The sequence below is a fragment of the Pagrus pagrus genome (genome assembly GCF_965226575.1).
Source record: "Pagrus pagrus genome assembly, chromosome: 23".
Lineage (NCBI taxonomy): Eukaryota > Metazoa > Chordata > Actinopteri > Spariformes > Sparidae > Pagrus > Pagrus pagrus.
Genome location: NC_140205.1, coordinates 12,441,120 through 12,465,750, shown reverse-complemented (window position 1 = coordinate 12,465,750; position 24,631 = coordinate 12,441,120). Strand labels below are relative to the sequence as shown.

Below are 24,631 nucleotides of genomic sequence, written 5' to 3'. Positions count from 1 at the left end.
ACACTGAATTTACAGATTAGAAATGCAGTTAAAAGTCAAACCAGAGCTGTTATCACAGAACAAAAGGGTATCTGACTGTCGCTTTGTTCTTCAGTGACTAATCTATCAGGTTTTATGGTGGGTACAGATAATGTTATCACCCAGAAGCTTTACTTTACCGGCTCTACTTTATCTCAGCTAAACTAGTTAAGACCAGTAAGTGGTGCAATTAGATCAAGTTAGTTTTTCTTTTCTCCGAGATTATTTTGAGCCACTATCTCAACAGTGGTGATTGTCTGTAAGATATGTTTGTGCAGCTTGGAGTTTAGGAATGACTTCAGGAATGGGTAGGTGGCTGCAGGGCTCCACACTAACAAATGTTTCATCCACTCATCCATCATAATTGACTAAATAAAGCAGATAAAACCAGAGCATGTTCAGCATTTCTGCTTTAAAAGTGACTAAAATGATGAATTTACTGTTAAACTGCCGATAGTCTGGCATCCTCTCACCCCTGTCTGTCCTCCTCTGCCCTTCAGCTCTCACCCCACAAGTTTCTGTGGAAAGGTGACTGCGGATTCCTGAGCCAACACACACAGCAACTCACATTACACCATGTCACCCGCTGGCAATCGCACAAAGGCCGTCTTTGTCAAAAACAAAAACAAAATGTCCAACCATTCCCCCTTTAAACCCGACGGAGACTTGACAGGAGGAGGTTAAGGGGGTTAAAAAGGGAAACTTTTTTGAAAAAGGCATTTAAAGAGTCACAACATCGGGCCTGTGTAAACACGGGCCAGATGTAGCCGGCTAACGGTTAATCACGTGCGCCTCCCCCGCTTAACTGACACTTTTAAAAGGGTTCTCCTCAGTTAGTCAAACACATATAGTTTCAAATGAACACAACCTCAGGCGACCTAAAGGAATACATCCTAATTCACCGAGAGGTTTGACTTTTATGAGCCGATATATGAGTAGATATTTATTTAAAGGTGCAGTATGTAGAAAATTAAATCAGAGGAGACAGATCTTCATTGACTGATTTTTTTTTTATGCCCAAACTCTCTTCGTTTTCATGACTTGTTTTCATACTTTTTTTATATGTGGCGGACCCTGCCACCTTTCTAGCTTCAAACAGTGTTCTGGGAACAGAGAACAGCTTGTTTATTCACTTATTGAACAAATAAATATTTCTGAGTTTGTATTATTACCTGATGCCTAATTCTGAGTTTAAATTTATTCTCCAAAACTACATACTGTCCCTTTAAATATCAAAAAGTTACAGATTTAGTTGATTTAATTGATTCAAAGGGCAGATCTGGAGAGGTTGAGCACTTGCTGAAACCAAAACAGTTCAAAAAAAGAACATTTTTCCTAAACGTCACAGGATTTACTTTAGGAAAACCATTAAATAGTGGAGTTCAAAGGCCGAGGTCATCACTCTTTGACTGGTGAGGAGTGTTATTTTTAGGCCAAATGGGTGTCAGGGGGTGCACAGGAGACTTAACACAGCTGGAGTGAGACCACCAGCACACACACAGGCACGAGATGCAAGACCTACACACACAAATAGAGCCGTGCACACATGAAGGATCACCTCTCGGGCGCACGGCACTTTAATCTCGAGCCAAGCTCAGCTATTCACTCTCCTCAGCACTTCACAAATCTACCCACAATCCATTGCACGGCGTCTCATCGACATAGCCGAGTAACGGTGGAACTTTGGGTGCAAGCATTTTTCCACAGTGCCCTTCGGTCAACAAAAATCCCTCTGCGTCTGCAAGTTTCAGGAAGTGTACTCATCTGCGCTCCTCTTACCTCCAGGAAAAGCATCCCTCTTTCCACCTTCGCATAAAGCTCTCATTCACTGCCACAATCCCCCTGGTCGCACACGTTCGAGGGCCGGCTACATGTCTGCAGCATCAAGCTCAACGGATCCACGTTTTTTAATCGGATCCAGATCAGCCGGGAAGTATTCTCCAAAGAAGTCTCAGCCGTCTGAAGAGATGCGCTCACTGCTCAGCTGGAGGAGCAACTCATTTGGATCCAAAATCTATTAAGTCCAAAGAGCAAGAGGAGGGCAGAGAGGTGACGTCTCTATCTGGAGTGTCTCTGATCCCTGTGAGTGTGGGAGTGAGTGGACGAGTGTGTGTGTGTGTGTGTGTGTGTGCTCCAGGGGCAGCCAAGCCTCGTCAGCCCCTCCCTCATTCCTCCCCTCCAGAGCAAATCGCCTGCCACTGCACTTCAATCACACACACACACACACACACACACACACACACACACACAGTCAACACCCCACCTATCCCCACACCCCTTCCTCCTCCAGAGTGACACCAAGCCCTCCACCCCACCCCCCAACTGTGCTGCAGGATTCCTGAGAGCCAGATGACATGCCCACTCTACTCTCACACTCTTTTCTTTCAGTCAGTCTTATTCTTTCTGAATGTTTTTGTTCTACAAGCCAGACAGCTGTTCACCGCCTTCTAAGAAAGTAGTCAAGGGTAACTGATCCCAAAGTCAATTTCAAACTCTGAGGAAAAGTAGGGCTCGCCTTCCTTCCCTACGTAAAAGTGTAAAAGAGCAAATGCAATTTGATTTTGAAATCACTAATTCCTCTGTGGCAGAACTTTCTATTTAAAATTCAAGTGGCTACACCCTCCCGCCGCTCTCTCATTAAATGGTTCCTGGGGTCATCCAGCCTGATCCACCTCATGTCATTTGCTCTAATAACGTCACATTAATTTCCACTCAGCTGCTGATTAGATCACATGCCGGTTAATGCAAGTGTTCTCGGCCCAGCTGCTCCATTATCCCATCGATGAAATGGATAATTCGTGCACAAATATGAGCGAAATTAGAGCGAGAAAAGGGTTTGACCGTAAATGCTTTTTAACGAAAATCACTTTAGCACATCCAGCAGAAACAGAGACATTAGAAGTGAGTTGGAGTCCAATATTGAATCTCTTTTAGCTCTTTTTTCGGTCTCCACCAACTCTTGTTCACCAGCTAATAGCTAACTTTGTTTGTCTAGATTCTGATGCTGGTAACTGAGGGTACAGTTGTTTTTTATATAATTTTTTGGATTAAAACAATAGTTGTGTGCCAGAAAACCAAAACAAGAAGCTAAAAGATGCTAAAAAGCTCCATAAAGCTGAAGTGTGAGATCATTCGATGTTGTTTTGTACTGCAATACAAGCAGTCATGTGGCTAATTGTTAATAAAAAAATTGACGACTTAAACCATTTTTTGACAACATACTTTGAAAAACTGTGATTACGAGGAATCGAGTCATTTGAAAGCAGCAAATGGCTTCCCAAAACTAAACCCCCTCGTGTCTTCTTGAAGTTTTTCTGGTTAAATATTGACTGCGCTTCCTCCCAAGTCGGCCTCATCCATCTCAGGAAGTTTCTCACGCGGGGGACCTGTCCGCTCACCCCGTCCCTGATAACACCACCCCCCTTCCTATTTTGGAGATCTGAATGAGCGAGAGGGGAGGGGTCCCCTGTCGTCATCTCTCACTTCAGCACAGCATCACAATGACGTTATTGTCAGAAAGCACTTCACTTCAGGAAACTCCTGACAATCCGGCAGAACTAGGAGTGAAGAGGTTTGCTCCGAAATGACCACCGTGTGAAGAGCGTGACACCTGCTCGACCGCTTATAACATGTATGAAGAAAAAGTGCAAAAAACAACAATCGGCACACAAAACAGTGAACAAAATACAAAAAAAAAATCCCTTGATATGCCTGGGGAAGTTTGTAATGTAATTTATTTGGACAAGCTCTGCACCATCCGTCATTGTGAAAGGCTGAAAAGCAGCAACGGCTTCATTTAAGGAGTCTAAAATGACAAATGAGTTTACTCAATTGTCCGGCGGACAAAGGCGCCCTCTCCCCTGACAACCCCACAAAGTGACTTGCGGCGAGGGCAACGGAGCTGTTTGTCACATGTCAAAATACCTGTTACAAATGAGAAACGACTCCGTTAGCTAACTAGCTGAGAACAGCGAGATAAAGCGACAGATTCTCCCTGTGCACAGAGATGGGATTGTCTGTGTGCTTTACCAACACGGCCTTCTTTCCTGGCATCCCGACGCATATTTGAAATTTGACTGAGAGGAGAGAGAGGAGCTTGGCAGTCCAGTCGGAGGGTAAACCTTTCAGAAAAGCTCTCAAGTTTTCCAGGGGTCTTGGCGCCGCTCGGCAAAAGCCACTTTGTGTTTAACCCTCCGAAAGATGTGCATTGAGTTTCCTGAGATATTTATCTGGATATGCGTTCTCTGAAAGCTCTGGGGTACGAGGTAAGGAGGAAAACCGACAAGTGCTTAGTTCGAAGTAGACAATGAGCGGGTGAGGGATGCTCTGGTGTGAATAGAGGACAGGTCAGAGGATGAGTGGCTTTATCCCAGACAATGGGGCAGATATCGGCCCGTTAGACTTGTGGCCAAAGACCCGTAGTTCTTTGGAAAGCACAAGAGGAGAGTTGACCTTGTTGTCTCCTCTGCTTCCTCTCTGAGGAGGGAAGGCGCGACAGGGCAGAAAGTATCAAAAGTTCAAATGGAGCCTCTTGGATGGTGGGTGCGTTCGTAAATATAATCTGGCGCTCTACACTAAAATGAAAGCCTTGCTGTTAAAAGTAAGGCTTTCTAGGACCACAACTGCAACATCTCTTTAGGAGACCAGAACTTCTGCCTTTTTGCAATATAAACTGCGAGTTTAATGGCCGCTATAAGGCAAAGACGTCATGTATCAGCCACTGGACATGTGAATGAGACCAGGGTATCATCCATTCAGCACATGTCTGAGGCTGATGAGCAGGAACTAACTAATGGAGGGTTTATGCAGTGGCCTTTGACCCGAGCACTTACAAATACAAAATGATGCTAAAATAGCACATGTGCTCAGATACATAAGAAAATGGCAAAACGGGCAGCGTCACATTCCTCAAGCAGCGATTTCAGACTGCTTGATCGACCCCAGGCTGTTCCACGGCAGAGAAACATACTGACTTTAAATCAAAATGTATCTGATTTCATGGAGGAACCGTTGGCTGATGTCCAGTATTATTTAAAAGGACATTATTGTCCAAAAATATCAGTCTAGCCTTCAGCCAAGTAAAGTCACAAGCAATTTCGTCACAATCCTTTTGATCAAGTCTCTCAAAGGACTTTCTGAGCAGAGTTTTCTTTCCTTGGCAAACTCATTGCTCAGACAAGATCTAGTGGCCTTTTCTATTCTTGAAATCCAAGACCAAGTCTGGACTACACACTCACTGTACACACACACACACACACACACACACACACACACACACACACACACACACACACACACACTCTTACACATACCAGGCACACTTACTCACTCTTTCTGGCTGCACATTTCATTTATCTACTGGAACACAACTCGACTGGTAATTTGGCCTTTTCTTAACCTTTATTGTGCTGCACAGACGTGCTCTTTTCTGCAGCGCCGTGCTTCATTTTCATTTATAACAGTCGTTCACACCTGGACTCGAGCAGCAGCAGCACTGTGCTTCATCCCCAGGAGGCAAGAAGTGGTTTAACTGATCCCTTCCAATGCAAATATCAGGTGAGATGTCCCTCTGGTTATTCGAAACAGACATCAACAAGGACAGAGACGTGTCCCGACTTGTTTTTTTTGTCATATAAACAGCCAAACTCAAACAGAGCATGGAGACCATTCCTGATGTTAAAGTAGCATAAAGTACAAATAGCTGTACAAGATTGCGAAACAGCTCTCATACACGAGATTAAAACCAACACAGGCTTTAAAGGTCCGCTTTGTAAGAATGTTGATTTTCGAGTCTCGTCCCAGACTTGTTAAATACCGGTGCTTTGGGATGGCGACCGACCCGACCTACGATCCCAGAGCGTTGGAAGTGGACCTTCACCCTAATGGCAACTTTTACAGCCAAGTCACATTCATATAATTCTGTTTGTCCGTCTTGTAGAACAAATCTTGCTGGGATAATGTTAATTATCAAGTTTTGCACCAACTTGTGGAGTCCATACCAGCTCGAGTGCATGATATCGTCAAATCAAAAGGGGGGAAATGCTAGGATATTATGATTTTCATGGACGTTTTTCAAAGATTCAACTTTTCACTTATTGCTGAGTTTATATCATCATCATCATCACATTCAAAACAAATGCAACATATAAGTATTTTTACTTGCGGCCTCAGACTTGACCCTACTGTACATGCTGATTTTGGTGTAAATCGGTGATAGAGAATGAAGAGAACCAATGTGTTGCGTAACTTTGTCCCAAATAAATATTGTAAGTTCCACAGCAACACAACAAGTAATACTGCTGAACCGAAATTGACAAGCCCAGACAAATAAATCACCATGGGGGCATGTCCAACTCTTCAAGTTAAACTTGATTTTCTCCTGAAAACTGTCTTTAAAGTATATTTAACATTTCTAGTCCTCTGCATTTGTTTTTAATACATCTACACTGACACCAGCGAGAAAGAATCCCTCTACAAGTAGCTTAACAAATAAAGACGTACTGCATCTATTTCTGATTTTAATCAGCAACGTCCCACTTACAAAGGCCACATGCACAGCAGCTGACAAACCAGCTCACACACACACATCTCTGCCTCACATAAAGACCTCAGATCCGCGTCTCAATTCACATCCATTATTCCTTCCCCATTCAGCCCCATTCACGCCGACAGACGCCTCTCAGCGGCCTTTCACACCAGGAAATAGATCTCTAGCCGTCGCTAACCAGGCCCACCGGATCGACTCGCCGCCGCACTTCAAGTTCGTGGAGGTGCTGCCCTGTGGTCTCGCCAGTCCGGTGTTAATATTCCCTGACACTCCCAGGCCGAGTGTGATTTAGGTTTCAGGTCATAAAACCCTCTGCCGAGATTTGTTAACCACCGCAGGGTGTTACCTGCACACCTCTGGGACAATGGGAGCAGCTATAAAAGTGCCGTAAAATGGAGGAAATTGTCAAGTACCTGTGATGGGAGCTTAGGTAGGGATTGGGTTGGGAAGCTTCGGGTAAGATTCTTCTTGTTCAGAACTCAACTACCATTAACAAGTGAAATGCAGAGTCCATTTTTGAAGTTCTCAGTCCGTCAGCACCTTGGAAAACACTAGAATAGCTCAACAACTGTTGGATGGATTGCAATGAAGTTTTTAAACAAACATTTATGGTGCTCAGAGGATGAAACCTTAATGACTTTTGTGATCCCCTGACTCTTTCTGTATTGCCAACATGAGATGAAATTCATTTCCAGCTTCGGTTCTGAGGAAACCTTTCCATCTGCAGCTGCTGTTTGTGATTTCTCACAAGATCAATAAAGCTATCTGCTCCGGGGTAGGAAACTAGAGCAGATTTCAGTCAACAGCATACAACCGACAGATGCTTTTAAATGCTCTATTCATTCTCTTCCAAAATAGTAGGAATCTACCCTTGGATAAATCGCTGCAAAATGCAGCTTCTGTTCACCCTTACACGTGTCTGTCAATCTTTGCTGTGCTTTTTTTCTGACGTTCAAGTGGATTTTCTGTAAATCCCTTCGCTACTCACAGGCTGATTAGAGTATGTTGAGCAATTATGCTGAAAACATTACAGGGGCCTTTACAGTACGTGTCTAGAGGTAACTTCTTCTTTATCATCATCATTATGCTCATGATTTGGCAGGGTCTACCTCACTTAAACTGCTAAATACGTGTCATTACCTGAATCGGACTGCATGCGAGTCTCGGTGCTCCCGTTGGCTAAAATGCCTTGCCAAGCCGAAGCATCCTCTTGGATACAAACTGTTTCATCATCTGTTGTGGGCAAAATAACTGATAATAGATTTTGAATGATAACTGCATTTCAAAATAATAGTAGCCAAGGTCTTGGAACATGCTGATCCCACTGTGCAATGTAAATCACTCTACAGCTCCACTGAACACATGCACTTGTATTTCTACATTAATTGTTGCTGTGTATTTATAATAATAGACACACTCCATAACCTGTAATTTATGAATGAATTTGTGATGTGTCATTCGTTGGAAGGGATGGAGTCTGCTGCTTCTGTTAAGAGCTGCAGCAATTAGTTCCCAAGTCTTTTGATAATAGATATCATCGTTTAAGGAATTTTTCAAGCGAAAAATGTAAAAAAACATTTGCTGGTTCCAGCTTCTTAAAGGGTAACTCCACCAATTTTCACACCATTATCCACAATGCAACGTAACCACTAATACTTAACACACGCAGCTTCCTCTGGAGCCGCAAAAGACTTTATACTACTTTTTTCACATATGCAGTAGTACTCCCCAACACCTGTAAACACACTTTAATGTGTAAAATTGGCAGAGTTACCCTTTAAATGTAAGGATTTGCTGCTTTTCTTTGTCATTTAAAACAGTAAATGAAGAGTCTTTTGGTTTTGGACTGTTGGTTTTGACAAAAGAAGCCATTTGAGAACGTCATTTTGGGCTTTGGGAAATTGCGATGAGCATTTTTCACATTTTTAAAATATATTTAATAGACTAATCGATTCATTCTGAACAAAAACTAATCATCCAATTACTTTTTAATGCAAATAATCTTAAGCTTCAGTCCCAGATTCTCTGGCACCACATGCAAGCTACATATCAAGTTACACACTCCTCTTCAGACAGTACATGGTGTCAATAATAAAGGCTAAAAGCTTGGCAGCAATAGACAGTGAACACAGTCTTCTTCCTCCTGTATTCGCATTTTCGTCGAGGGCATTCGAGGTTTGATGTCCACATGCAAACAATTAACCTGCCAAATCTAATGAATTCTTGAGTTTTGTTTGGTCATATTTTGAAACACAGATGAGCCTTCTCTAGTCGAGCTAAAACGGTCAGCGACATTAAAGAAAATTACTCTCAGCTGACCACAATGTGACCAATCCATTATAATACCAGGAATTTGGATGAAATAAGGGCGTAGTTTCACACATTCCTCCCACTTCAAGCGTCTTAAAGGAGACCTTTTATGCTTTTTGTTTTTTTCCTTTCCATAAGTGTTTTATTAAGGTTCTTGATCATGTAAAAGATCTTGAAAGTTAAAAAGGTCAAAGTCCACACCAACAGAAGCTCCTCTCTCCCACAGAAAACACCGCGCCTGAAACGCCTCGTCAATAGTCCCGCCTTTTATTCTGTAACTCAGTGACATCACAGAGTTACACATTTGCAGTTTGGCATGTAAGAATTGATTTAGCACAGCTGCTCTTTTGTTGTTAGCCGTGCTGGGTCAGGCGTGTGTGAGCTGACCAATCAGAGCAGACTGGGGATCCTGGAGGGGGTCTTAAAGAGGCAGGAGCTAAAACAGAGCGTTTCAGACAGAGGGGGAATACAGAGCTGCAGTACTGGACAGTTTGAGAAAATGTGTGTTTTTTGAGCACTAAAGCATGTCAACCTATTCTAGTAGTAACCTGGCACAGAGAAGAGCAATAGACTTATGATAATAATGAAAAATGTCCAGAAGAACCAGATCGTCTTGTTCTTGTTTACAGGGTAAAAAGGTACGTGACGCTTCAGTTCTGCTTCACTTGAAGTCATGTTTGGGCTGATGTAGGGCCCACAAACTGTAAATAAAGAGTATTACTGAAATATCCCAGCTGCTCAGAGTCACAAAAAACTGTTGTTGGGCCACAGATGTAAGGCAACAATAAAAAATAAGAAACCAGTTCCTCTTGTTCTTGTTCAGAGGAAAATAAAAGTGACACACTGCAGCTGCACACATCAGAATAAACTTGTTTTTAACCACGCTGCGTTATCGCTATTAGGGGAAGTTTGTCCGTCAATTTATGCATCCATCTGACTGATTTACAGTGTGTCACACTTTCAGCCAAGCCAAACAGATAAGTCAGGGCTTTTAATGAACCGTGCCAATCAAACTATGTCGACGCATCGCTTATGAAAACAAATCCATAAAAACAACAAACGGAGAGGGAGAAGCAAATGTAAAAACAGATGCATCTGATGACATATCATGCAAGACAAGCAGCAGCGTTGCATCACATTCAGTATGGGAAAGCTGTATGTGGTTGTGTGCATGTGGTTATGTGTGTGTGTGTGTCTGTGTGTGTGTATGAATCCCCCCATATGAATTCTGAATAAGAGATAGATGTAGGCCAGGGATTGGGGTTGTGTACACAGAGGCTTAATGACAGGGACCCTGGAGGGATGGTATATCAGTCAAGCAGAACAGACAAACACACACGTACACACACACACACACACACACACACACACACACACACACACCGGCTGTGTATTATACAACCAGCACCCTCACTTTCCCATAATTTAGCATTGGAAAGACAACAAGAGCTGGGAACGGCGGGTCTGACCAAGTTCGCAGCCTCGGGCACTTTGTCACACGCTGGCTGTGCAGTCTGGCCTACATGTGCTGGCACAGTTCTCAAGGCAGAGCATAGTGTCAGAGAAAGGGTGTGTGTGTGAAACCATATAGCCCTTTAGTTCCAAGAGCTCATTCCCCAGGTGCTTTTTGTTTAGCTTTATATGGGTTACTGAGCCAGAGATTTTGAAAAGGGACGGATTACAAAACAGCTGAGTGATATCAGCTCAGCACGGTAACATTTTGGTGACGGGTTTGGATTGCCACGAGGGCGCCAGATATCGAGGCTATGTGCTATGTGAAAGTCGCTTTGAGCTCCGTGCTTAAATAAGCTCACTATCACAGGGAGAGTGGCGTGACTGGCCGTTTTTGCGGGGCTGTTTGCCTCCCCTCCTCTCCCAGGGACTGTGGTTGAATTTGGCCAGGCAGCCGCTGTTGGCATTCCACACTGACCCTCGAGTAGCGGGCCTGAGGTTCATGGGTAAACAGACAAACCGTTTGGTGGGCTCGCTGTGTAATTTTGGAGCCTGCCTTACCCCCTGTTACTCCCCCCTCGCCTCTCCTCTCAGCCAGCCATATCCTCAGTTGGCCTCTCTGTTAATTCAGACCTACCTGACAGTTCTGACTAAAACCTTCTGGGTTTACTATCTGTCCCGCTCGGCGACAGGCTCAGCTCTCTAAACACACACTGAAGACTAATCTGCAACAGATGGGACGCGGACCGGGGAGGAAGTAGTATAAAAGGATATACAGCATATTTGTACCCCTCTGAAGCAAACGATAGGGTTTCAGCGGAGCTCCAAGCAAAGCCGGAGGAAGGCTGTAATGATGTGCACTGCGGCGGCTCCCACAGGCTTAACTGGACATATTACTTGGAGATATAAGCTGTCCATCCGCAACCAGATGTCTGAAAAGGCCCCTGAGGGGGATTCTTGAGGGCTTTCTATGAAGGGAACCTGCACACACAGTCATTCACACACCCTACAGGATGTATGTGAAGTACCGAATGCATCAAAACGTATGGAAACAAGTAAATGTGCATGGATACATACATTGTGTACACAAATAAACAAGCCCGCACATGTTGGATTTCACGGGTGGCTGGTTTGGGATAATGAACGCCTCAGCCCCCCCAGTTAACTGTCTGGTTTTCGAGGTCATTAGTGTAAACACAAAAGACATTTATTTACTACCTCATTAATGCAAGTGGCAATTTAAGCTCCCCTTTCTCAGGCGGGAAAAAAAAAAGAAAAAAAAAAAAGGAGCGGATGGATCTCACTGTGCCAAAACCCAGACGGCTGTCAAATCACTGTTTGTATTGGTTTTGCGACGAGCGCTTGGAAAGCCCCAAGCTTTCATCAGCTAACCACCACGAGTGAATATCTGTTACATTCTCCCTCTTGTCCTAGCTGAAGGATACGCCGCCTCTTGATTACTCGCCACAGAGCACAACAGCAGTTGGGGGCTTGTTAATGTTATATAAGAAGAAGGTTTACCTCTTATAAGAAAGTGTAGGCGTTCATTTGAGGAGTATATAACGTTGAAAAATGCGTGGCATGTGGGTTTGTGCACATGCAAATGTAATTTAAAGCCACAATAACACAATTTTTTGCAACTTGGGAGCAGCGGGACATCAGTTTTCATACCATATTGTGGTATGATGGTTGATACCATGTACTTGATATTGAATTTTACCATTTTTGTGCTATTAAAAGCGTAAAATTTTGTTCAAAATAATAAAGTTGCGTAACCAGAAAACCAAAACAAGGAGCTCAAAGGTGCTAAAACACTGTACAGCAGTCTCTTTTGTGGCTTTGGACCACAAGATCAACCGCTGTCGCATCACACAAAGTCATTTGATCAATTGTCACTATATAAATGTAAGTTATAGCAGCTTTAATGTACTTTTCAAACTTAAAGGTGTAATATATAGGAAGTGTCCACCTGTCACATTCACACGTGAATCAAATAGGGGGCATCATGTCACCAGAGTAACCGCTAACTGCTGCTAACAGTACATGTCAGTCTGGGGACTGGGAGCTCTGTGATCAGGGGAGGGTTAGTGCTAACATCGCTAGCACAGGTGCTTTGCACCAGGATTAGCCGGGGCTAGCATGCTAACTTCAGTAGATACCTCTGCAACACAATACATAAACATCATGATGTCCAAACTGCTTTTTATCCACATTCTGTTGATAATTTTAGCTAATTTCCGAACATTTTTAACTAAACTTCTGACGTATTGCCCCTTTAAAGCAGGACTCCTGTGAGTGCTGAGGCAAAGGCAAGTGTTGAGCTTTTGGCGAATTTGGTGAAACTCCTGTAATCTTCCCCACCCTCACTTACACAGCATTTATCACAACAGGCCATTTCCTGACTCCCGAGTGCCATCAGATTGGATGTATTCCTCTGGGGTTGCGTGAGGCTACATGGAGATACAGCGACAGATAGGACTCGTCTCCGGAGACTGTTACAGAGACAGGCGACCACCCAACAACAGAGGGTTTTACGTAAATGTCATGTAAGAGCTTCGTCACAGGAATGTCTTCATGAAACTGTACGACTTCAAAATCCTTCTCTTCTTTGTCTGCCTCTGTTTATTGAAGCAGAGTTGGACTCATGAGGACATCCCGTGTCGTTTTGGGCAGAATAGGAGGAAGAGACAGAGACAGAAAAGAGCAGACTGTCTCTGATTAGGCCTGAGATGAGACATTCAGCTCAGAAGCTCGCCTTAGCCTCAGGATCAGAGTCCAACACATGAGACCACATGAGACTGATTTAGGGACTAAGCAGGAGCTAAGTCATGTTTTCCTGATGCACCCAGCCAAACATTGATCCAAGACACACATATAAAATGTTTCCCCTCGGAATATTTATGAACATGATCATTTTTATGTTGTTTTTAACCTGGTTCTGTCTTTTAAATGCAGCTTCTTTTAACACGACAGCTCAATAATGGCTTTCTGCGTCTAACATCCACAATACGCTTTACTCTCATGCCAAAAAGAGTAGGTGTCACTCGCGTTTCAGGATACGCTGCATGACGCAAACAGCTGCAAGTTTGAAACAAAACCGTGTTTTGATCACGCCCGCGAGGCTCGCGACATCACTGCTGCACGTAAAACCGTTTATCTCCAAAATGTCAGCTTCTCACCAACAACAGCCGGATTGTTTTCAGTTCTGCGTTTATGACATTATCGGATTGGATTTGGAAAAAAGGGTGGTCCTCCCGTCTGAGCTGCAAACATGAAACCACCAAACATCAAACTGTGAAACGCGATGGAGCTTCACATCGCACACGGCAACATTGTACGAGTGATGTCGCACCCAACAAACCCGAATCTGTTATGGAGACCTTTTATGTTTTCTACCAAATCAAAAACAAAACTGAAAGCTATCATTTGTGTTCTGCCTCAGGGTGGTCATTTGACTGGGAATAATTACGTGGTTGTCGCGCTCGCTCGCAATCTCGTCTTCCTATACGAGACTTTGCTTCTATCTATACTGTTTACCTTTACCTGAGCTTGAAAGCCTTTTAATTATTATCATCTAATAATCATCACCTTTAATGTCTCCACAACCACTGCGGCTGGCGACTGGCAGTGTCTGGGCAGGTGTGTGTGTGTGTGTGTGTGTATCTGTGTGTGTGAGTGACTTTAATCATCATCAAATAGAGCTGTGTGTATAGGTAATTAAGGTGGTGCCAAATCGACTCTCACTCGGAGGCACGAGTCAGGAACTCTCAACAACACCTCGGCTTTGCATCGCTTAGCAAACGCTGCGGGCAACTTTATTCCAGCTCTGCTGCAAGTTTTAACACAGAGTTGAGTGCAACTCCCTCTCAGAGTCCATTACTCAGTGTCTGATAGGCTTCTAAGCCCTGGATTACTTTTCCTCCCCACAAGCTGACCATAATACCAGGCTTGGGGAGCCAATGCGGCCTGCAGGGTTTGGTCTGTAACCACTCAATGAGCACAAGGATCACGATTAGTGTTCGCAAGATCAAGGACTGCTTTTCCAGCCCTCCCGCCCCGACACACACATTCACACACTGCACCCTTCACCTCCTCTGCCTCGCCATGGTTTATGGCTACTGTAAGCCAATAAACACGTACAATATTAGCTTATCTTTCAACATTTATAGTGCAATATGTCCCTCAAACAAGAGTGAACTTGAGCAGGCATTTCAGACACAGCTATTTCCGTGTTGGGCTGCAGATAATAATTATTTACATTTTCTACTGATCTCTTGATTGATTGTTTAGTCTATAAAATGTGAAAACACGCCCATCGTAATTGCTCGGAACCCTAGCTGACATCTTAACTTTGCTTTTAACAGTTGAAAACTCCCCATTTATAATATATAATTAAACAAAATCGAGAAAAGCAGCAATTGACCGTATTCACACGGCGCATATTTTCTTCTGACGCCACGCTCAGAGTAGGAAGCGCTAATGTTAATGTGAGTAAGCTTTCAACCATTCCTAGCTAACGTTACTGTTTGATTACATCCAGTGTGTTTCACTTCCAGACTTAGATAACAGTGTCCACGATGTGCGTTGTTATTTTAGAGTTAATTCAAGTCTATACTATCGTAACACGTAGCAAACGCTAATGTTAGCTAGGAAGAGGCTGAATGCTCACGTTAGCTGTCGACTTTTCAGCTGCTGATAATAAAACTAAATGCAGAAAACAACAACACACATCTACGACACATTTATTGAAGCCTGGAAGTGAAACACACTGTAATCAAATGCTAATGTTAGCTAGGAAGTGGTTGAATGCTAATGTTAGCTTATTCAAATATGCTGTTTAACCTTGAAATATGGCCAAATGTGCCTCCAGTGGTGAAATGAACCTTTTTTTGGGGGGGGCTTGTCAGGGGTAAATGGCCGCCGTGTGACTATGGCCTATTCCTCACATTTGGGAAACCGTGACCAGGAAATGTTCGGCATTTTTGCACGGTCAAGGTTGCTCCTAGCGCTGGTTGTGTGTAATCTCCCACTGCACCAACGCTAATACTGCTGATAGCTGGTTTAACTGGGTGGTCCGAGCGTTAAATTCTGAATATTACTCCGAGACTCGTTTTGTCTCCCTTCTTCCAGGAAATGTCTGCTTTTCATTGTTCACTGTTCTGTTTCTGCCGTTCAGTGATTGGCCCTTCGCTCTGTTTGGCCCTTCATACACAACTGCAGGGGATAGCTGCTTGGCAAGCGCGCGTGTGTACATGTGTGTGAGTGTGCGAGGGTGTTTTCTGAGGTTTGGAATGATTTACACAACCCCACACTCGATTAATTCCAGTATGACAGCACAAACTTGCCTGTGTGTACACATGTTGGTCGGAGGTATTAGGCTGACAGCGGCGCACAGACTGAACAGTGTTGACTGACTAATAGATGGAGGTCTCTCTCTCTCTCTCTCTCTCTCTCTCTCTCTCTTTTTTTTACGGACACGCACACATGCAAACACACACACACTTCACATTCGTGTTTATGTTTCTTATTGGTTCCATTTATTTAATCTGATGCCAATCTGTGCTCCAACTCAAACAGCGGGACAGAAGAAATCTGTGAATGCTGCTCGACCGCCCCTTCAATCGGAGTTGGCCAGCAGCAAATCATCCAAAATGTATACACTATTAGCTTGTGTTTGTAATATTATGCACTATAAATGTGAGAAACTGCTCTAAAAACACTTGAAAAAGCAAAGATTTACGTTACCTACTCACATTCAAGAGCTGATTTGTCCCCGTGTTGCTTTAAATGCCAACAATCCCCCTTTTAGATTGAATCTGTTCTGCTTAAAAACATAAACGGTGAAACACGGCACATCCTGAGCCCTTCAAACACTTTAACGGCTCTGATCAGATGAGGTGCTTCAGCCGAGAAGCCAATGGCTCTAAATCCAGAACACCCTCGGTCGCCGAGCAAAAAGGTTTTCCAGGAGACTGTCCAACAATATCAAAACAATCTCCAGGCTGGATTTCCTCTCTGGCACTCAAACCCCACTGGAGAATGAGAATCTGGGTTGCATATGAGAGAGGACTGTAGGATGAAGGATCGAGAGACAGCGCTCTGAAAAATGAGTCTGTCAATTCAGCAGTTCGCCCATAAACAAAAAGTCAGCGGGCCTCAGAAAAGCAATGAAACAAAAAATAAAAGTCAAGGATGCATTCATTATCTGTCCAACGTCGCCTGCCAAAGCTAGGCTCATCATCGTATGACGTTACGCGTCTAGTCATCCTTCACTGAAACCTCAAAGGTCATCTCTTCAAGAACCGCTTCACATCCTCCCCTCTGATTCACATCCTCCTCAGCCGGGAACATCTTCCTTCTCTCCTCGCTTTGACATGTTTAAACAAAATCAACCCCGGCTCTCTTTGATAACTGTTAAGCTAGCGAGAAACTTCCGACAAGCTTCACAATGTAGGATGTGCATGACTTCTAACTGAGTTGACTATTGGGAAATACTCTTATTAGCTTTCTCAAGGGAGAGCTAGATGAAAAGATTGATACCACTCTTATGTCTCTACGCTAAATGTGACGCTACGGCAAGCAGTTAGCTTAGCTTAGCATAAAAACTGGAAACAGGAGGAGAGGTCTAGCTTGGCTCGCTCCAACGGTGTCAAAAGCACATCTTAAGCTCATTTGCTAACAAGTTACATCTTGTTTTTTAATATTTTGTATAAATATCAAAGTATAAAAACGACAATTCATGGTTTTATAGTTGGTGAAGTGTTTCTTCGTATTTTACTTTCTGTGTAGTTTTGCTATCGTCTTTAATATATCACTGCTGGCTGGTCTAACTGCTACTGCTAGCTTTGGCTAAACTAAAGCAGTCATTTTCTTCAGTCTGTGGCTCAACAGGTAAATAAGGTCTCTAACATTATGTTAGCGAAAGTGTTGTTATATGAAAGCATCATGAATAACATCATAAAAAAATTAAATTACACTGTAGCTATGTAGCCTAAGCTAGCCTATGTGATGCGGTAGCCTCCTTTCAACTTATTGTAACCAACATTGTGATTGGTTCTTTAGATTAAATGAATGAGATATAATATTACAATGTTAAAATTAGTGAGCTTTTGACCTGTTCAAAAGAGCCAGGCTAGCTCTTTCCCTGTTTCACATATTTAAGCTAGCGGGCTGCTTGCTCTAGCTGCTAGCTACATATTTAGCGGTCAGAAACGTGAAAGCAAATGAGTGTATTTCCCAAAATGTTCAACTATTTCTTTAAAGGGGCTCTGTCTTGTACTGGAAGCCTGTTAAGTTATGTTAGCGGAGTCCATTTCTAGCGAACGTTAGCTACGGTTGCTCTTTGAGGCACTAAGACGTATAATAGACAACTTGAGCAAATCATCCACAGGCTCGTGTAGGCAACCGAGAGAGACGGAGAAGGTCTAATTTTTCACGTCACCTTACAAACCGCCCACATATCGGCAATAAAAAAGTGATCAATACATGTAAATTACTGCAAAATGTTACACGGAGCCCCTTTAAACCAATTCTGCTGCTGCACACAAGTCCCTGTGGATGATAGCATTAGTTCTAAAGACTCTAGAGACAGAAGACCCTGTTCAGCATACATTAAAAGCATAGAATCAATGTTATGTCTCATAGCAGGCGGCGGTCGAGTCAAACATGCCGATCATTTCAGCTACTGCCTGACTCGACTCTCCCATGTGGTTCGAATGGCTGACCAATTAACAGCAGCTTAACTCCTGGTTCCAAACACCTCTCTCTCTCTCTCTCTCTCTCTCTCTCTCTCACACACACACACACACACACACACACAAGTAACAGACATGCAGATCCACGAGCACTGGCGCCCAGTACCACACACAGGCAAGGACACACACATACGCACACACACACACGCAGATACTCATTAACAAAGGCTTAGCATTTCAGAGTGTGTACCCCCAGCAAAGTGCAGCATAGTCTGGCTGACTGGCCCCCCACAGAGGGGGAACACACCTCAGTCACCTGATCCTGGGCTGCTCACATCATCCTGGATCTGCTAACTGCAGCAGATTGTCATTGACCGACTCTATATGACTGCGATGGAAAGTTGTTCAAAATCAGATTATTTTAAACGATTAAAGGGTCACTGTGTAGTTTTGAGGAAGAGATTCAGACTCAGACTTTATTAATGAGGTAATAACTCAAACTCAGACGTATTTATTGTCTCCATAACTGCATAAACAAGCTGCTCTCAGAGGAAAATAAGCTCCCTAGAACACTGGTTGAAGCTAGAAAGGTGGCAGGGTCCGCCACATATAAACAAAGTGTGAAACTGTGTTGTCCTTTAAGGTCAATTTGTTTATTCAGTCATGAAAATAAAAAGTTTGTTCATTTAGTTTGTTCATGCACAGTGAAGCTCTTTCTCTTCCCCAAAACTACAGAATGCACCTTTAACTACAGATCACACTGAAGTCATATTAGCGAACAAGCTTTCTTCATGTTTTAGGACTCAGACTCAAAGGATCCAAAGCTTGCAGCATCTTCACAAACCTCTCCCACCACTAGGTGCCACCACTGGCTTCAATACTGATCACACAGCGCTGAAAAGTCTAAATCTAAAGACGTCACTGGGACTCAAATGTATTTTTTTTAATGCTCTTTAAACACATTTTTACGCAGACAAAAGATAGTATCTCCAAAACAAAGACAGATGAGTGAAATTACATGGAGACCAATAGAACAATTTGACTTCAAACACTTCAAAGTTTGTTTAAAAAGATCTCAATCTGCAGTTTTGATTGAATATGAAAAAAAAAAAAAAAAAAAGAGCGCCTCGCACGGTCAATTGTTCTGTGCGGCTCAAGTGATGTGGCTTCACTTCGGGCTGTGGTCTGTCAGCACTGATGCCGAGCCTGAGGTGATCAAGAGCCGCATGAAAGGGGCTCTGAAGTCAGCCCACAAGACGGACGGAGAAAGCCAGAGAGAGACCACCTGAGTGACAAGCAACAGCTGAGTTCACACATCTGGAAACCTGAACGCGACCCCCCCTCCATTACGCGCGTCTTTACGCACTCTCCAAAGCTGGACGCAGCCACAGATTCACTTTTTTCCCCTTCAAATAACTCTCCTGTGGTGCGTCTTTGCGATGAAGTCATGGAGAGGCAAATCATTCCCATCTCTTCACCTTGATGACGTCTCATTTCTTCTTATTAAAACCCTTTAACGTGCACTTGCATGGTTGCAACATTTAAATAAAAAAAGAAAAGAAAAGGAAATGATTGTAAAAGTTCTGAGCCACTCACCTCTCAGAAGCAACAACTTGGTGCGGGCAAAGTCTTGAATATTCCGTTTATCTGAGCAAAATCACGACTCTGGAGGCATCCGGGCTGACTGCATCCAAACAAACACTCACAACTTCGAGTCCTGAATCAGCTCGATGGATGGAGTCTGTCAGTGCATGGTCGTGGATAGAGACAGAGTCAGGGGACGTTCACCAGGGTTGAGCGCTGCGCAGCTCTGGCACCGAGCTAAAGCGTCGAGAAATGACATTAGCGCTGCTCTGCTCCTATTGGCTCAAACGCGAAGCCCCCCTCATCCCTCCTCCTCCTCCTCACACACACACACACACACACGCACACGCCTCCCTCTCCTTCTCACTTACAGGCAGACAGCATACTGTATACATTCATGACTTTATGGATGTATTTTTAGAAGCCTAATCAAGTCCACGTGGTCTGTTAGGAGGTTCCCATTAGATTATATGTGTTGGAGCACCATAAAGTCTGATCAGGTCATTGGGAACTCATTAGTGACACTACTCGCAGGAATACAGCAGCAAGCAGGCGATAAAATGTCCCTTAGGTTCACCTCTTTTTCATAAATTATACCCATGAGGTTTACAAGGAGAACGAAATACACAGTCTGTTAAATCCAAATTGTTTAAGGGGCAATATGTAATAATATGAGTTTCTGTTGTAAACATTTAAAAATCAACTAAAACTATCAACAGAATGTGAAAAGAATTGGCAATTTTGATGTCACGACATCTATGTGGTGTTTTGCAGAGTTAGCATGCTAACCAGCTAGCTCCAAGCGCTTGCGGTGCAGCCCTAGACACCAACACTCCAATGGTGCTCCGAGCTCCAGCTAGATGCGCGGCTAACTGAGCTAAGCCAGCTAACAGCAGCTACAGTCCAAACCCCGCAGGAGAGCCAGGCTCTGAAGACAGTTTTCATAGTGGCCAAACCGTGTAATTACAACATTGCGTGACGCACTTGGGCCCAAAAAGACTTTTTTTCCACAAGCTAATATCCCTTTTCCACTGGTGCATTTACATTTGTATCACCTCAGATTTGATCTAAATGTATCAGTGATGTACAGCGTAACGCTTAAGAAAAAAATCACAAAGACGGGCTGCTTTGCTTGCGGGAACTGGGAATGGGGTCGATGGGTGATTTTTAGCAGGTTGACCCGCATTTAAGGAGTCTCCATTGCACACGCTCTGTGGTCAGATGAGTTTATCTTTACCCAGTGCTCCACTGGTCAGTGAAGTGGTTGCGCTGGTTAGCTCCATCACTCTGGAATCAAAGTTGTTGTGTGTCACATTGTGAATGACACCAAAGACACTTTAAATTCAATTTGAGCGGCCACAGCGTCTGTAGAAATCTGACTGTTATGGCACTTCAAACCAACTCCAAATGTGGCTTGGATCTGGTTTGTAAACATCATATTTCATGTGGTTTTTGTAAAGTCCAGACTTCATAAAATCAATCTGGATACAATCTGGATACGGCAAAAAAAAATGGAATTGGGCTCGCAGGTTAAACAAGGCCATGGTTAGGTGTGCAACAGACAATTATAGTACATTAAAGTACAATAGACGGAGTCTTTACAGGTGAGAAACGATTGGCCAATTGTATAACAATGTTGCTGTCAAGTGGTATCTGTGTTGCGTCAGCATTCAACAGTCTTGGTAGTTGCCAGTTTGTGGGGAAAAATTAGGTAAGAATGGCAAAAGTTACAGTATTCGGCTTGCATAGGCCCCACGCAACATTAATTTTAGCTAGCGCTAGCAACGTTAGCTAGTGACAAACTGGCAACTTCTTAACACCTTACATTTCCATCCTGACTACTCAGTTCAGCTTGTTCGTTTCCACAGTATTGCATCAGTATACGGCTCATGTCGTAGTTTAATGTAAACAGCGATGGATAGACGTTATAAAGAGTTTCTAAAGGCAGCGGGTCCTGATTTGTGGAGCGGAGCCTGCGGATTGAAGTTTCAGTCTCAGCTGTGGAGTCAGGGGAGTGAAGAGAGCCGTCTGAATGTCCGTGAACCTGGCACAGGCACAGACAGGGCAGGTCAAAACAGTATGGCTTATTGTCCCTGCCAGCCAGTCGGCCAGCCCACACAGCGAGGGACCCACGGATGCCCTCGCTCACCTTGCTGCTCTGACAGCACCTGACAGCATGATTTACAACTTAGATTTCGCATATAACTTTTTTTTTAAAGTTTCAGTAGGATAAGCTGCAATTCATCCGCTGAATACAGGCAGTGGTACGGCTGCTGGGAGCCCGGTAACAGATGTTAACAAGTATTTCAATTGTTGCCTTAAAAAAAAGTGGAAAAAAGTTAAACGGGGCGATGAATGAAGCAGAAAAACCCACATTACAAACACACACATCCACGGCCACGCACTTTAAGCGCGCACGTAGCTTGCTGAACTTTTTTAACGGGAAATCCGATCATCGCCTCTGTCCAGATCGCTCTCTTTCCACCTGTTCTCCTCGCCTCCGCGTCGAATAGAGCCGGCCTCTGTGCTTCGCCTCGCCTCTTTGTGCTCGCACACAGACATCTGTAACATTAAGCCTATTTACAGCAGACACAGAGCGAGAGGGAGAGAGGGGTATAAAAGGTAAGCCTATAGGCCTACACATGCAGCCGGAGAGGAAGCCGAGGATCAGTGCAGCGTGGAGAGCACAAAAGGGGCCTCTGGGTCAGTAAATCCTGCCCCTGTCACCTTCTGCGGCGTGGAAACGGTTGATGAAAGTGTCATAGGCAGGCGCAGCACGTTGTACATCTCGGATCCCCGCCCTTTTATCTCCGTCCTTTCACCCCCTCTTGTCTTTTTCTTTATGGAACACTGCTTTGAAAACAATCCAGATTGATGTGGGACTGCATGCTTTGTGACGGCAGCTTGGATGTCATGAGCGATGAATGGCAAGCTCCGGCATAAGGAGGTTATCTTCCGATCGGCGTATCTGGTGGTTGTGAGACAGTAAAAGGCTCATCTGTCATGCAGCGGGCTCTCACAGTTATGACTCTGCATCTCTGCCTATGTTAAATCTGGAAAAAGACAACTCTAGTGCAATATATCTGATGGCAGTGGAGTGAAACTAAAAAATGTGGCATATAATATCAGGCCTGTTCTGAAAGGTGATATCAGGTCATTAAAAACCTGAGATAACCTCACGCCGTGTCGTTAACCTGACTGATGAATTTCTGCCTGAAAGTGACATTTAACCCTTTTAAACTATGTCAAACAGACGAGTTAACGACCAGCTGGGAAAACTACAAATAGCCACAAGCACAAGCACTGTGAATCTGGGTATTTTCACCTAGAAGCTCTGGGATCCTAGCTAAAATTAAAGGTGCACTATGTAATTTTTGGGGAAGAAATGTTAAATCCGAAGAGAAAGGTTTTGTTTATGCCTAAACAAACTAAATAAAAAAACTATTTTAGTTTTCACGACTGAAATAAACCGAGTAAACAAACTGACCTTAAAGGACAACACAATTTTATACTGTTTTACTTGGTTGTGGCGGACCCTGCCACCTTTCTAGCTTCAAACAGTGTTCTGGGGACCTTATTTTCCTCTGAGAACAGCTTGTTTATTCAGTTATGGAGGAAATATTTCTGACTTTGTATTATTACCTCATTAATATTGTAAATATAAAAATTCCGAGTTTGAATTTCTACATAGTGCCCCTTAAAGCTGGCTGGGAAATGAATTTGGGATCGTCAAGCAATATGCAGAAAAAAATGTGTTTCCTTTCCTGGTCTTGACCCATCGGGCCCCTTCTCTCTCTATGACCCTGTATAACCCAGCTCCAAAACCTCCAACCCCCTTCAGTGAGAATGAGGTAAGTGTTTCCAGATTTGGCCTCAAGGAAAACTGTCAATCAAGCTGTGGGAATCTGGGCTGCGTTTCGCAACGATCCGGCCGTCCCCAAAACATCATCTGGATTAGACGGTAAACGGGAACGTCGTCTGAGTCATCCTCTGACTGTCCTAGCCAAAAATAAACTCAGGGCAGAGCTTCTTTGTCCTTCAGATGAAAGCAGAAGAACATTATTGTTAAGTATTATTAAGTCGACAAAAAGTACAAGCCTAGTCTTGCATTTTGATTCCAGTTATTTTATAGCAAATGAACGTCCAGTCAGTGTCACTCATTACATATGTCTACCTGTAATCTATGTTGTGTTACGACCCTGTCATTAGGGGGTGCACTGTTATCACTCAGCTGTCATCAAAAGTGTCAGTTGACTGAAGTCAGGCACGTTTGGGATGCTCATTTCATACTGAAAAGATTCACAGTGGCTACATGTATGTGCTGTATACTCACATGCACACATGGGTTGCTGTCAAACAGTCAAACAGTTGTAACTTTAAACAAATATGTACAAACGTATGTGCCCTCCAACACATCCTCATCCTTAAACCACTGATGGGTACTGTATCCCCTATTGTTAGTCATTGGGCTGAACCCAGCTAACTGACTGCAGGCGGTGAGTCAGCTTGCAGTCCAGATTTTGGCAAAATAAAGCTTATTTCATCGAATGTCAAACTTTGAAATAAACACAATCTTAACAAATAAAACAGCTGCTGCCTAAAGTGCGGCGTCCTGTCCAAGCTTAACTCAGTCTGGCACCTCATCACTACCTGCATGCGCAACGGAAGTCATTTCAAAGAGGAATGAGTAACTCAAAATGACGGGTGGACCTCGAAGGGTGAGATGTGGTATGACACAAGAGAGGCTTAGCCAACTAATTCAACTAATTCAACTAATTCAGGTATTTTTATGAGAGGAAGGGCTCCGAGTGGGACGCAGTCCTTCCTCATTTCTGGAATTCCTGCCACCTGCGAGTGGTAATTGTTGGATGGAGTAAATCAACAGCCGGTGCCCCCCCACAGGGACCGTCACGCACACACGTACAGACGCACACGGTTTCCTGACTCGCTGGTGCGGTGTTTTTTTAGACAGGTGTGACAGCGAGTGAGTGCGCTGGTTAAATGTTAATCCCATTAAGTGGATGTG

At 43.7% G+C, this 24,631-nt stretch overlaps 1 protein-coding gene across 2 annotated transcripts in view; it reads right to left on the bottom strand.

Moving 5' to 3' along the window:
• Positions 1-19,818, bottom strand: part of prickle1b (prickle homolog 1b) — a 32,260-nt gene extending 12,442 nt beyond the window's left edge. Inside the window, exon 1 of one of the 2 annotated variants that reach the window (XM_084345960.1) lies at positions 19,618-19,818. Coding sequence is in view for 1 of the 2 variants with exons in the window: in XM_084345959.1 (XP_084202085.1) it covers positions 1,798-1,812 (15 nt within the window). In the remaining variant the exon portion in view is untranslated. Of the gene's footprint in view, positions 1-1,797; positions 1,880-19,617 lie in introns of those variants that run through there. The other variant, XM_084345959.1, reaches the window with a different exon arrangement.
• Positions 19,819-24,631: the final 4,813 nt, after the last annotated feature.